This window comes from Acinonyx jubatus, chromosome A2, assembly GCF_027475565.1.
Source record: "Acinonyx jubatus isolate Ajub_Pintada_27869175 chromosome A2, VMU_Ajub_asm_v1.0, whole genome shotgun sequence".
Taxonomy (NCBI): Eukaryota; Metazoa; Chordata; class Mammalia; order Carnivora; family Felidae; genus Acinonyx; species Acinonyx jubatus.
Window position 1 is genome coordinate 3,068,330 of NC_069383.1, and position 14,912 is coordinate 3,083,241.

A 14,912-nucleotide genomic window follows, 5' to 3' on the forward strand; every position below is an offset into this window, starting at 1 on the left:
GGGACTTTCTGGAGGAGACCCGGGGAGGGGAGTCAGGAGACCTGGGAGTGGGGGTTCTGCGGGACCTGCGCCCGGCGGGGAGCAGAGGAGAGAGAGGGGATGTGGGGGTGGTTTGCGGGACCCGCGGCCGGGAGGCTGGAGGGGAGGGGGGGTCTTAAGGACCTACGATTGGGGGAGATGGGGGGAGGGTCACAGATCTGTGTCGTGCTCTACTAGGACCTTTGGCCAGGAGGGCATCTGGAGGGTGAGCTCAGGGAGGAGAGAGACCTGGAGAGGAGGGTACTTACTAACCAGGGAGGAGGGGAGGAGGGTCCATGCCTCGGGCCTAGGACGGAATGTCACTGCCCTACGCCTGGTGGGGGACCGGCCTCTGTCGCGTGTGGTAAGTTCCCCCCGAAGCCTGCCACCTCAGCCAACTGCCACTTTGCTCCTTTCTGGGGCAAATTTGGACTGGGAGCATCCTTCCTGCTGCCCACCGCGTGTGTCTGGGCTCCCAGAACAGTAGGTCCCATAGTGTGGACAGGAGGAAGGTGATGGAGCTCAGCCAGGAACCCCACGTCCAGGCTGCTGGGGCTTAGTGAACGTGGGCCCTGGTGTGGCCTGCCACAGGAGTGCACACGTCTGGGCTGTGCAGCCCCAGTCACGTGAGAAGCGCTCACTTTGCCACCAGTGAAGTCCTGTTGTTTGATTTTCCTGATTGGGGGAATTAAACAGGAAATGTGGGAAATAGCCAGGGAGTACCATCACTCTAGGCACTTAATTTTTCGTAGTTTGGGCTCACCCCTAAGGGTATCGTGGGTTTTCTAAGTGATACATGTGGTGAAATGCCAGAGTGTTCCTTTTCCACGGTGGAAATGAGTCTTGGTTGGATATCCTTTTCAGGTGCATCCTCACAATATCCCCTTTATTGAAGTTGATGTGGTTAAAGTTGTCTCGGGCGTCCTTTGCTGTGACTGCCAAGCTGGGAGTGGATGCAGAGCCAGATGATCGGACCTTAAGGCCTCAAGAGTGGAGACTGGTGTTTAAGAAGTAAATTTGGTTGGCGTAAAAGGAATTATGGAAGGCTGATTGGTCTTGGCCTTCTGGAGGCTGGTCTGTGGGTGTCTTAGTAACTAAATTCTGTCGCATGGCACGGTCCCCAAGGTGGATCCTTTTTCTACTTTATGGGGTGAAGAGACTCAGCCTTGAGTTTGAAGGTAAACAGGTGTTGAACCCAGAGTGATCACAATGAGTGCCTGTAACAGTGGGACCGTTTTCCCCGTGTTGATAATTTTCCTTTCTTTTAGTATCCATCGGTCTTCTCTCCCACTTCTTTGCTACTCTCTTTATTTTGTTTTAGGGTTTTGACTTTATCTTACAAGGGACTTGAACCAAATATTACTGAAAACCTGGAAAAAGCTGAGTTGGAACCATATCTGCTCAACCATGACTCAAATCTAAGTGCTTCAAAATGTCCTTGGCAAACCACTTTGATCTGGAACAGGATATTTTGTAAATGATTTACAGCCCAACCATTGATTCCCTGAATCTTACAAACACGGATTCAGAAAGTCCATGCATATTGAGCACGTAGTACCTGTTAAGGCATTGGCCTAGATAGTGGATGTAAGAGAGGAGTGGAACCTGATTCGTATCCTTGAGGACCCCCTCTTGGTAGGGAGTGGGGGGCCCACCTGAAGACCTTGTGGTGTAGGGTGGTTGGTGTGGCAACAGCAGACTTCTGTGTTGGGCACCCCTGAACTTTTCCAAAGTCGGCGTCTTTGCAGTTGGCTGTTGAGATACGCAGAAGTTAAGAAGAGGGTGAAGTGAGGCCTTTCACGTGGAACGCGTGTGCTCAGGAACGGAGGCCTTAATATACTTGGGATACGTCAGGATGATCAGGACACTTGGTGCAGGGTGATAGGAGGTCAAGCTAGTAAGGCAGCTTCAGTTTTGTGGAGCCTGGAAAGAAGCCAGTGGTCTGGGTATCCTCAAGGTCCATGAAGATTCAGTGTTTCCGTAGAGTTCTAGAAAAGGCAGGCGGCAGTGGGTGAAGAGTGAACAGGGAGTGAGGCAGTGAACACAGGTTGGACCGTTGTTCCAAGCGGTTTGTCACAAAGAGGAAGCAGAGAAGGGGCCCGGACGTGTGTGCGTGCGCGTGTTAGGACCAGTGGGGGGGGGGGTGGGGGGTGGAAATCTCAACACCCCTAAAACAGGTAGTGGGGTCAGGAGTGCACGTGAAGGCTGCATAAGAGGGTGTCGTTTTCTGTGGGACAAGCTGAGTGGACGTGGATGCTTGGAGGCCAGGGAGGGAAGTGGGGGTGATTGGTTGCTACCACCGTTGTTGGGTCACGTGTGAACCAAATACTTAGCATCAGCCCCAGTTGCTATCTCTGGATGGTGAGTGAAATGTTCTGAAAAAGTCCGACTTGTGGGTCAATCGAGCCGTGTGGGCGCCAGATCACCTTCGTAGGTGGTGCCCACCTGGGCCACTCGGGCTCTGCGCCCCCTTCCCCTGTCCCTGGCGGGTGAGCAGGGTCCGGTTCACTCACCCCTCAGCAGCTGGGGATCTCGGTCACCCTCAGAACTTTGGCCACCACCGTGTCGCTGACGTGCTGATGACTCCCCACCTGCTGGGGGCCCAGGTCTCCCCAAGGACCACTGATGTCTTTTCCTAGACCTTCCATGTGGCACCCAGAGGATGTGCCCAGACTAAAGCACTTTTCTTCGTGCTTCCCCACCTCTGATTCCTCAGTGACTGCTACTGCTGTGTCCCCAGCACTTTCTCTTTTGCACTGTCCCCCCTCCCAGGCACTACGTGTTGCTTGTTCTCCCGTACCTTCCTTCTTCCTGTCCCTGGGACAGTCCCTCAGGTCAGTACCTGCTGCTTTCCCCCGGGCGCTTGCAGGTGCCTCACACTCCCTCCATTCTTGCCCTGACCGCAGTCTTTGGGTGAAATCTGGTCATGCCGTTTCCCTGCCTAAAACCCTTCTGTCGCTCCAGAAGACGCTTGTGTTTTATTTCAGGATAAAGTACAAATGTTTTTGCGTAGGAGGTCAGGCCGGTTGTGGTCTGGCCTGGTGTCCCGTCCCGTGTGTCGAATGCTGTGCTCCGTCGGTGCCTGCATTTTTGTGTGGCCAACTCCTTAAGTTCATCGGGATTCTGCTCAAGTGGCTCTTCTTCCAGAAGCTTTCCTGGTTTTGGTGAAACCGCCTGTCCCTAAGCGCTTTGAGTTTGGGCCTGGGTACTGTTGCCCCTGTCTGTCAGACCAAGATACTGCCTAGTACCTGGCTCGCAGCCTCTGTGCTTACCTGGTCAGTGGGTCAAGATTTGCTGCTTTTCACTGTCCTCAAATGTTGGATTGCGTATGACTCAGAGTCAGTTATTAATTTGATGTGGTGGACACGGCGTGTGTTTATTACACTTTTCATTGTTCACAATAATTTGTGTAAATCAGGTATGAAACGGGGGCGCCTGGGTGGCTCAGTCAGTTAAGCGTCCGACTTCGGCTCAGGTCATGATCTCGTGGTTCGTGGGTTCGAGCCCCGTGTCGGGCTGTATGCTGACAGCTCAGAGCCTGGAGCCCGCTTTGGATTCTGTGTCTCCCTCTCTCTCTGCCCCTCCCCTGCTCGCACTCTGTCTCTCTCAAAAATAAACGCTAAAAAAAAAAAGAAGAATGAAATGTGTTTCTCCATTTTAATTTGTGTGTTTTTTTAAAAGGTTATCCAGCTTCTGAAAGCTGGGAAAGCGAAGGAAGTGTCCTACAACGCGCTAGCCTCACACATAATCTCAGAAGACGGGGACAATCCTGAGGTTGGAGAAGCTCGGGAAGTCTTTGACTTACCTGTCGTTAAGGTCGGTAGTAAATCGAATTGATTTTATGTATCTCATTGTGTATCTTGAAAGTAATACGTTCAAGACTTCGTGGAACTCTTCTCAGAGTGTTTGCTTTGTAGAGGAAGCTGCCGGATGAACAAAGCTCTTTGGACAGCTCGTAACCCACCACGGCAGAAGGCCCTTTCCCTTAGGTCTAGATTGGTCAGCGGATGCACCTGCCGTGGGGTGGCCCCATCTCGACTCTGCCTGGAGCTCTCTACGCCAAGGACCTGAGCCTTGGAAGGGGGTGTGTCATCAGCGGGCACTGGGGACTCGGGAGAAAGTGCTCAGTCTCAGGGGCAGACAGAGTCCTGACAGGAGGTAACTCCTGGAGCAGGGTCACGATCCATCCCCGCTGTGTCAGGTGGCCTTAACTTCCAGCCAGCCATGTTGGAGGGAGTCCCGTCCCCCCTTTGCCGTGCTGTTCAACTGCTCCCCGACAGTGGTCGCGATGACCATGTGTCACGCTGTCCACCTGGTGGCCGTCACTGGTACCGCTACATAGCTGACGGCTAGTTTATTTTAGAAAGTGGGGGCCTCAGCTGGGTGGGTGAGTTGTTCAGAGTTTGCTGATTACACACTGTGCTGCTCTTCTCTTGCTGCCTGTAGTTGAGTTGACTGATGTTAAATGTAATTGTATAGTTTTAGTCCTTCAGTTTTTTTCTAATCAGAGGTATTGTATATTTGTCCTAAAATAGTTTAATTCCACTATCGTATTTCTTTTCTTCTTTATGCCATCAAACACTTTGCTCTAAAATCAGTATAAAAGTTGTTGTGGTATAGTAACAAGAGAGGCTAGAATCAGGAAGGATTGCCATTAAGTGAGGCTGGGATACAGAAAAGCCGGCCTGGCCCTGGGAGGTCTGCACCTCATCAGTGTCCAGGCTCTGAAACTGCCTTTCAGGCTTAGAAATCTGATTTTTGAAAATAAACCTGAGAACAGATCTGTGTCTCAGGAGAAGCCTTTCAGAGACCAGACTCTCAAGAGACGGCTGTATAAGTCCGAGCGACTGTTCATTTGCAGCAGTGAAATACAGTGGTCACGTCCCTGCACTAGACGGTGCGTTTCAGCCTGGCCACGTCCTTCGTGAAGACGGAATATCCGCACCTTTCCTGCTCCGTCCACCTGACCCCACCTCGCAAGACACACAGACTTGCGACAGGCCCTGGGCCGTGGGCTCGGGCACCTCCCTCCCTTGGATCCTGCTTTTGTCTCTGGTTTGTTTCCATTCTTCCTTAGCTGTGGGGACCGTGTCTCTGGCCCCTTTCCCTGCACACTTTCTTTTTCTCGGTAGCATGGAGCCCGTTGTCTTGTGACAGTGACTTCACATGGATTGTGTAGGTTTCAGAGTGAACCTTAAAAGGGCCCCCGTGTTAACCAGTGTGGGGGCTGAGGTCATTTAGAGCAGTGGGTCTTAAATCTGGTGACGGCCAAATCCCTTCTTGCGCTTTGTAATACCCCCTTTATTATCCCCTTACTTCTGCGTAGAGGAGCGTCCCACAATTTAAAACACGTATACACAAATGTGTACCTGGGTTGACATGTAAGTACCCCGAAGTGAAATGTAAAGGGGGAAAATGGGAAAGTGAAGATCACGTATTCGCTACGGAAGTACTGGGCACAACCCCCTGGAGGCGGAGGTCACCTGCCGCCGTATGTGGAGGCGCTGTGAAGTGACTCCTGAAATGTAGACCTGTCCCCGTCTCTGCAGGCAGAGTCGCCAGCTGCGAGGTCACGTTTCTGAGTGGCGATCAGTCCCTGTACAGTTCGCAGATAGAAAAGCAGTCTTCTTTATTTTACACGTCGTATTTCTGGAAGAGTCAGGCTGTAATAAGGCCGCACGAAGTGCCTATTAGCCAGCTTCTGTGACTCTCACCGTTTCGCCAGTCCGGCTTAGCTTGCCCCGGCGCACCCGGCCCCTTTTGGCTGTAGTTTGGCACGAGCCCCCAGGCACACCGGTGGCACTCCTGGTGCTCTTGTCTCCAGCGCCCCAGTCTACTGGCAGTTGGCGGCCGCGTCTGTCCTGTCCGGGGACTGTGGCGCCACGTGACAGGGTGATGGGGCTTGTCAGAGCTGGCCCAGCAGTCCGTGTCCCCCCGCCACGATGACGCCAGTAGACCCTCAAGTTCTTAGTCTGAGCTCAGCCGACGGAGGCAGAGGCCTGGCTCCATAAGCGCAGATCCCTTGGCCTTTAACATATTAAATTTGACAAGTGCGTTCTAAAAAGGAGGCGTCCTGATACACGGCGACAGATTATCATTTGCACATTTGAATTGCGTAGATCTTTAAAACTTGCATCTTTAGGCACCAAAACTCTTGGAATAACTTTTTTAATGGACCTATTTTTATTTTTCTCAGCGGCCTTAGGGCATCGTTGGAAATGTTAACGCTGACCAGCAGTGGGCTGGTGTTACTGGCCTTTGGGATAAAGAGCTCCTTGTTACGATGCTTTTCCGGTTTCCGGTTCTCCGTTTCTGCTTTATTGTTACTAGTGTGTCCTAGACTCATGTGAATGAGGGCCTGGGGGTGATTGTGCTTTGCGTGGACTTGATGGTGGCTGGCCCTCAACCCTCAAGTGGGAATACCCATGCTTCCCCCGCCCCCCAGTTCCCCAAGGGACACCGCCCAGGGTGTATGCCACGCGATAGTCAGAAGGGGTACCTGTACCCAGTGTCCTTGGGAAGAGTCGCACCTTCACCGGCCCAGGTCCTGTCACAGCGCGTCGCCCCGGGCTCTGGGAACCCTCCACGTCACGCCATGCCACGGGATGACTAGAAATGCTGCTTTCTCGAAAGCCGCCCCGGTGTGCAGCCGTGCAAGCAGGGCTCCGCGGGGCTTTGGGTGCTACCGTGGACCATGAAGCTTGGCTCACGTGACGACACTCACTATAGAAGAGTCCAAGCCAGTGTTGGCTACCGACGCCGGCCAGCTCCCTTAAACTGAACTGGAGTTTCCCCGGGATTATCAGAGAATGTGAAGGCCCACTGGGTGAAGTGCTGGGCAGAAGCATAAGTGCTCGCTTTCAGCCTGGTGCACTTAGTTACTTAAAATGCGTGGTGAAATTATCACATCATCATGAAATAACTATTCCAAGCGGAGCCAATCTTTATTTTATAAAACGGTCAGTATTCCTACACCCTGTTCACAGAAGACACACTTTTATAAACTTAGGCTGAAAAATTGTTGATGTTACCCAAAAAACGACAGGGGTATTTTGTTTTCTGAAGTTCTTTTTTTTTTTTTTTTTTTTTTAAATGTTTATTAACTTAGAGAGAGAGAGAGAGAGAGAGAGACAGCACACGAGCAGGGGAGGGGCAGAGACAGAGGGAGACACAGAACTTGAAGAGGGCTCCAGGCTCTGACCTGTCGGCACAGAGCCTGACATGGGGCTCGAACCCACGAGCAGTGAGATCATGACCTGAGCTGAAGTCGGATGCTTACCTGACCGAGACTCCCAGGTGTCCCTCTAAAGTTCTTAGTATGTGCCAAAACTAGTTTGGAGATCATTAGGTTGGAACATAGGTTGCATGAGAGCAAAGACCGCATACCTGTTCTTTGTTATTATATCCCCAGTGCCTTGTACCATCTCTGGGACAAAATAGATTCTCAATAAGTACTTGATGAATAAATTAATGCACGAATAATAAGTCTGTGTGTATGTTTCAGCTGGTTGAAATTTCTGAAAGTTTCAGCTGGCTAAGTGGGGTATTACGTAGGTGAAGGTAATGTTAAAAATGTGGAAATACAAATTTTCAAAAATACAAGTTACCCAAAAAGGTAGTAATTAAGGTTTTATAATTAATCTGAATTATGGAATTCATAAAAAATTACCAGACAGAAATACTTCTCACGATTTACCAGCATTTATATCTACTGGAGATTACTAAAAATACTCATGAACTTAGACTCGGTTGGGTTCAGGATTGAAGAGGGAAACCAGGGAGGGCCAGTGTGCTTGGGATGGGGAGGGGGTAGGCCTGGCTGTCAGACCCCAGCCCTTCGGGTCTGAGGACAGTTCCCAGCTAACCTCGACGCTTAAGCATTAATAGTGTGTGTGCCTAGAATTTACATTTATAGGCATAATAGTTTTTAAAATACGTGGTAGTGCTTTGTTCTGTAATTGAGCTTTTTCGCTTGGGCAATAATAACTAATCTTTGATATTTTTACCACTTGAATACTCATAATCTGGGTGCTTTGTGATCAGTTATAACAAAGCCTTTAATTTCTAGGAGCAGGGCTGGTGAAATGTCATTTTGATTGTAAATTGAAAGCATTTTTTGATTTGAGTTCATATTTTCTTTTTCAGCCGTCTTGGGTGATATTGTCCGTTCAGTGTGGAGCTCTTCTGCCGTATCCTTTTTGGGGAAGGGGCGAGGGAAAGGACAACTCTGGGTTTAAGACTGAAATGGTAACTGAGTGGATTCGTTAGTTTGGGCCTGTGTGTGTGTGTGTGTGTGTGTGTGTGTGTGTGTCCGTGTCCCCTGTTCCTTGTGTTTTCCATTCTGATTCGGATTTTCTGTACCTGATCCTTGTCTGAGACAAGGACCCCCGCCTCCACCCCCACCCCCGGAGGGAGGGCCGCCCGCTGCAGGGACCGGGCTCCAGTTCCAGGACAGGGCTTTCTGATCTCGGGCAGGCCTCCTCTCTGGACCTCAGCTTCTCGTCTCTGGAACAGGTTTTGTGATGTCTAGTTAGGTGGACTATTTCCAAACCCGTAAGTCTGCGTGGGCCAAATCATGAGTTACTTGAAGAACGGATACGGGAAGAGAACGTCAGAACGTTTCTAGTTTCGTTGATATGCGCTGGCATTCTTTTTGATTACGTCGGGTAGAAGGTTTCTTTAACACACGTGCTGGCATCTGCTGTGGGCTGGGCACCAAAGCTAAAGGGGTCGACAAGGTGTCCTTGCTGCCCTCAGGGAGCTCCCTCCCACGCATGGTCCCCTGCTTCTGCATTTCCTGAGTGTGGCTTTAGAGCACGGTCCTCCCTGCCTTGGGTGAGATGTCGGGCTGCCCTCTCGTGTTCTGAGCCTCGTGGCTTCTGTTTCACCCTGGCCGTGTGCAGCTTCCCTGGAGGGTCACTCCCCGCGTAACCTAATCGTGGAGGTGCTCCTTTTCAGGGTACCTGGTACCCTGATGCTAAAATTGCAGATGATGATCTCTTTCGTCCAGTTTTGTTTTGCAGCTCGGCCAGGTGGGTCCTGGGAATGCATTTTTACTTTATTGAACTGATGCAGACGGAGGAAATCTTTGTGTATTAAATATAGGTGGCCTCAAATCAACACAACATCCCTCTATAAGCAGTTCTTGGAGGATGTGCAGAACTCTAGCAACTCCAACTCAAAACTTCTAAGGCTTTTCATCCATAATCTGAAGAGTTAAAGGAAATCAGTTCGTGTTTTGTTTTCGTTTTCATCCCATTTTGCTGTTTTGGGAGTCTTTGTTTTCTAAGTACAGGTGAAAAAAAAAAAGACTGGGAGACAGAGGGATAATTTTGAAGATGAGAGGTTAATTCTTCCTGTTGTGGATCACTTATTCTCTGCACAAGATTCCTTAAGAAGCTGTCCTCCCCTTGAGTTCTTATCTGCCTGTCCAAGCGCAGCTCGAAGGGACATAAAAGGATCCCCAAGACTCTTGGACGGCACAATCTAGATTTGCCTTTGTTCATGTTTCCCCAAGGCTTTGGAAGGAGAAAATGCTTGAGCTACAGGTAGGAGCATGGAAACCGATCTTGGATAATGGGGCTGAAGGCATGACGTTGGGGTCTGCAGAGGTTAGTCAGACAGGCAGGCTCCCATCAATTATGAGATCTCTCAGCAGGGCTGGTGGGAGACTTCCAGATTACAATAGGATTTTCAGTTTGATCTGTTTTTCTTCACTCACTTGCCTCAGTAGCTATACTTTATTCCTGTTGGGAAAACAGGGCAATACTTTAATAACCCATGTTGAATTGTGGACACTCCAGATTCCTCAAAAAAAGTCCTCGTGTTGGCTTTGAATAGGCTGTATGTTACTGGCGCCCTGAGGTCATGTCTCCTTGGGTAGAGCCATATGCCCAATGTCTGGCACACAGCTCTTTTGCATGAATTTTAAAAATCTGAGTGTTAGAGCCGGGAGAGTTGGGAATTATGTATATTCTAACTCTTGTTTTAGTAAAGGAAAACCGAAGCTTAGAGTTGGTCTTGCCCAGCTTCGTAAAGTTAGCAGTGGTAGCAAGACTAGAACCCAAGTTCTTTTATGGAAGATTCTCTCTGTCATAGCCCAGAGGTTCCGTTAACGTTTCCTTCTAAAATAAACTCTAGACTTTGGAATGTGCTGTTAAAGTAATTGCTGTGCCGTGTGTGTATATAGGTGTGTGTGTGTGTGTGTGTGTGTGTGTGTGTGTTTACGTGTGTGTGGAGTGAGCCAGCCCTCGGAGGTCAGATGTTTTCCCCTGCGAGTGTACTGGGCCCGTTTTCTTGATGTTGGTGGAGGCGCTGAGTTAGAAAGCACTTCACGGAACCTCCCGTTGTCTCTGTGCTGTCTGCTGCTCCTTCTCGAGGCTCCTCTACTGTTTGGCCAATCTGAGTCTCTTTGCTCCGTGGACTGAGTGGGAGGGCGGGGGTGGGGTGGATCACGTCCCAGTAGGCAAATAGCACGTCTTCGTGAAATGCAGGTTGCACTAATCTCATTTCAGTGGAATCTTAATAACTATAAAACAGAGTGAATGGTTTTTCTCCAGAGTCGTGTCAGATCTTTTTTGGAATCACTGCCTGCCTCTCCCAGGTAAGCATGGTTACAGTCCGTCTTGTGTTGTTTACACATAGCAGTTCTGAGTTTTTACACTTTCAGATTTATGACCTGTTTGTAAACCAGTTTTAAAGAAGCTCTCTACTAAGCTGCATGTTCAGTGTGACCTTATGATACGTTTATAATTATTTAAACGTTCCTGCTTAGACTTAAGATTTAAAGTTTTAATGGGTGAAATGGTCTTTCTAACGTAAACAATTACAAAGGTGTAAGATTTGAATGTGAAAAAATAGTGAAAATGAAATTATTTAAGATGGCAAAAATTCACTCCTAAAGGCAAAGAAAAATAAAACCTCAGTAGATAAGGCAAAAAAATGAGTTTACAACTCTTTGTAAAGAGGAATCGCAAATAGCGGGACATAACATTTGACACACTTTGCCATCAGGACACGAACATTTATTAGCACGGGCGTAAGAACTTCAGTTCTCGCGCTTGACCCTGCGCGCCTGGCCGCGTGTGCAGGCCTGACTCCGCGTGTGTGCCGTGCCGGTGCACCTGTGGACGCGCTCCCCTCCTCCCCTCGCTGCTGGCGGGGATGCAGTTCAGCGCGGCTGCTTTCTACGCAAGTTGGGTAGTGACGGGAGCCCTAAAATAACTCATTTTGTTTTCCCCTACGGTTCTCTTAGGTTTAGAAACGTATCCCAGGTTGGCAGAAATAAGGGCAGGTTGATAGATGAAGGCGCTGAGCAGAGCATCGTGTAGAATATCTAGGGTAAAATGGGAAAAAAAATCAGGTCACCCTCTTGTTGGAAATGGTTCAGAAACCTGTTGTGTGCAGTTGCACGGCAGTGTAAGTACATAGCCAGTGTCGGTGGTGCTTTATGAAAACACAGAAAGAGGAGGTCAGTGCTTTAAGCGGCGGGGGGAGGAGGCCATGACGTAGGTATGTGCATGTTCCATTAGCCAAGGAAAATATACGAGAAATGTCTGAAGGGAGGGACCCAACGTTAGCCATGGTAAATTCTAGGTAGTGAGGAAAGTGGATATTCGGTATTTTTAAATTGTGTTCTGTGCCCTCCACCCCCAGCTAAAAACCCTCAAACTATAAAAAAAAAACCATTGTAACAAGTCCAGCTGGTGTTGTTTGAACTCATTTTGAAATAGCGTAGAATAATCTGTTCAGCACGAGCACAGGAAGAGGTGTGGTTGACCGTGACCTTGCCACATGCCCTTGCGGACGCATCGCAATGACTTGGGTGAGGAGCAGGGTGGCTCCCATCGCTGTGGAAGCCTCAAGGAGGGGCCTTCGAAGCCCTGGGTGATCTGGGAGGGCGTCGCTCTCAGCCATGCGCCTCTGTGGTCGGGAGTCACCCAGCCAGGCTGGCCAGGCTCCCCCTTCGTTCTGGCGGTCTCCCCACCACAGTTTGACCCCTTCCCTGTCCGCACAGTAGGCAAGCTCAGTTAGGCTCACTTTTTTGTGTTTGCATCTAGTTAATTCCTGGAGTCCTTTAAAGTTGTGAAATTCTCTCTTTTTGTCTTTGCTACCTTCATTTAATAGGGATCCTTATTAACTATGGGTTTAGCATCAGAGAAGACTTTTAGTCTTAGAAAACACCAGTGGTTACATTTCACAAAGGTTGAAAAGTGGTTACATTTCACAAAGGTAACAGATTATCAGATCTACAATACTAAGGTTAAGGCACACACAACACCTGCTGTATGATGGGCTAGATCAGGTGGCCTGGTGTTGGTGCGTGAGATCATAAGAGCAGTCACCCGTGTGGACGACCTAGTCAGGAAGCCTGGGGGAGGGGAGATGTCAGACCTGAGGGGCCCCAAAGAATGGGCAGAATTAGAGCAAAAGTGGGATAGGGGAGTGCGTTCCTGGCAGAGCAACATGGAAGGACGGACGAGGGCGCCAAGGCTGGCTGCTGACGGAAGGTGTGCGCTCGGAGTGCAGAGGAAAGAGAGCGTTTGGGAGGGTGGGGGCGGAGAGCACGGGAACGGACCCAGATGTTGGAGTTTGAGCTTCCTGGAGTGGCCAGTAGGATGCTCCTTCCTTTTTTCTTAAGTATTTAATTTAGGATTACAAATATTTACATGAGGACATTTGAAAAACGCAGACAAGCAGACGAAAATCCTTGCAGTTTGGCAGGTGCAGCTGGTCTGGGGGCTGTAGCAGGACATGGGGCCGGGGTGGGGATGAGAATTTGGGCCAGAGGGAGGGTGTGATCTTGGACTTGAGGCAGAGGTTTGGATTCGGGATGGCGCTGTGGATACAAGGCCCGGACGGGAATCGGCAGGGCCTGGTGATGTGGCCACACTTGGGACGAAGGAGGAGAAGGCAGCACCCCGGGGCGCCCGTGTGGCAGGTCCTGGAGCTGCCTCCGCAGTGAATTGTGGGTCCGAGCAGGCCGGGAGCCTGGGGGAAGTGCCAGCATTACTGCTGGAGAGGGGAAACGGGAGCCTGGTTCCTCAGGGAAGCTGGTTTGAAGCACGTTGAGTTTGGGGTGTCGATTAGCTATCCAGATGTGGGGATGTTCGGGTGTGTGACGGGCAGAGAATTTGCTTCTTCCAGAGGAACCTAGAAGGTAGGTAGCCAGGAGCAGAGCCTTGGGTAGCATGCAGTAAAGGGGCTCTGCAGAAAAGAAATCTGAGCATAGAGATGCTATTGGAGGAAGAGGGAATTGTTTTTAGAAACCAGGCATGAAATCAGACTCAGTTTTTATTGCTGGGAAGCAGCAGGACCCCAAGTAAAGGAGGGGAGCGCTGATTTGTAGCAGATAGTTGTGCATGGCTCCGGGTGTCCCCTCAGTCCTGCCTGTGACTCAGGAGAGGAGAGTAAGAATGCTGGGCAGGGACACAGGACTGCTGATTGGTCTGGTGGCCATCGTGCAGGCCTGGTGGTCCATGCGGACCTCAGGGTCTGGGCTGAGAAGACAGCAGAGGGGCAGGGAGGGGGAGAATGGAGAGCCCATGGAAGAAGCCACAACTAGGTGGTAGGGAGCACGGGCAGAGGTGAACAAGGGTCCCTTGGTCATGTGGTCTGGGAAGCGGTCCAGCCCGTAGACTTTTATCTAGGTGTGAAATACGTTGCCGGGGCGTGGCTGGGTCTGTGGTGGGCAGGCAACTGAATTTAGAAGGACCTGTGACAGTCTTTTTCTATCCTTTTAGCAAACTCATTAGGTAGTAAAACTCAGAATCTGGAGTTAGTTTGATCTTTATGGATCACTTGCTACGCCGTCCATCACTTAGGATGATGGATTGGAATCCCCAGTGTGTGATGGGATCACATGGTAAAAAGCTCTGCTTTTGAGTGCAGAAAGCTCGATCAGATAAGGGTGAGAGCAGCTCACCTGCTGACACCCCAGTTGAGAAGAGTGCACTGCGGACACTGATGTTTTCTGGTTGCTAAAAAATGTTAATTCAGCTTAAGATGTGTTAACAGACCACGTGCACAGCGTGTAGCTAAGGGACTGTGGTTTAACAAATACCAGATGAGTCCTTTTGTGACGGGAGCAATGCCGATGGGGGGTGTAAAATAAACTAAGATAGGATGTCTCCCCTCAGCGAACGCACCATCCACAAGGGAGGACGCGCTTGTGAACCAGCCGCGTGTCGTAGCACACACAAGCGTGTAAAAGTGGGTGCGAGGTGTGGAAACTGTACCCGGAGGGAGCCGTCTCGACGGTGGATCCGCACCACGCAGAGACTCTTCGGGCGTCCACACCATTTGCTGAACTTTGGCGCACCTGCCCGCACACGCGCCCACCAGGCAGGACCCCGCCTTTGCGAAAGGACCGTTTGCTCGGTGGCTCTCAGTGACCTTCTGTCTTTTCCCTGTCAGGGTGTTGATACAGGCTGGAGCTCTTTGTTGGAGTCTTCCAGAACTCTCCCAGGGAGAGGTAGGGAAGGCAGCTTGTGCCCGCAGACGTTGAGAAGCACACACACCATCTGCCTTCTCCCGAGCCGGTATTGATGCAGGCTGGGCCTCCGTTGTGATGTGCTGGGTAGGTTTCGGGGGACAGGCCAAGAGTGCGACGGAGAGCCTGGCCAGGGTTGTGGTTTCAGCGTTGAAGGCTGAAGATAAAAGCCCTTTCGTTCTGTATCTCAATCAACAGGTATTTCTTGACTGCCTGCCCGTGTGCCTTGCGCTGTACTAGGTCCTGTGAGAGAGGGCAGAGAGGTCGAGGGGGTGAAACCTAGTGAGACCTCCATCTTTAACCGTGCCTTCAGATTGTAGTTTTTTTCAGGAGGGGACAAGGACAGATTTGGGGGCTAGAACCGAGGAGTGTCCTACTTGTACCGGGAAGGGAAGGCGCTCCC

General features: G+C 50.4%; 1 protein-coding gene across 1 annotated transcript in view; it reads left to right on the forward strand.

The window, feature by feature from the left end:
- PAXIP1 (PAX interacting protein 1) overlaps positions 1 to 14,912 on the forward strand; it is a 51,387-nt gene that overhangs the window by 1,481 nt on the left and 34,994 nt on the right. Inside the window, 3 exon segments of the mRNA XM_053217828.1 lie at positions 3,700 to 3,834; positions 8,164 to 8,207; positions 10,558 to 10,621. Coding sequence (XP_053073803.1) covers positions 3,700 to 3,834; positions 8,164 to 8,207; positions 10,558 to 10,621 — 243 coding nt within the window.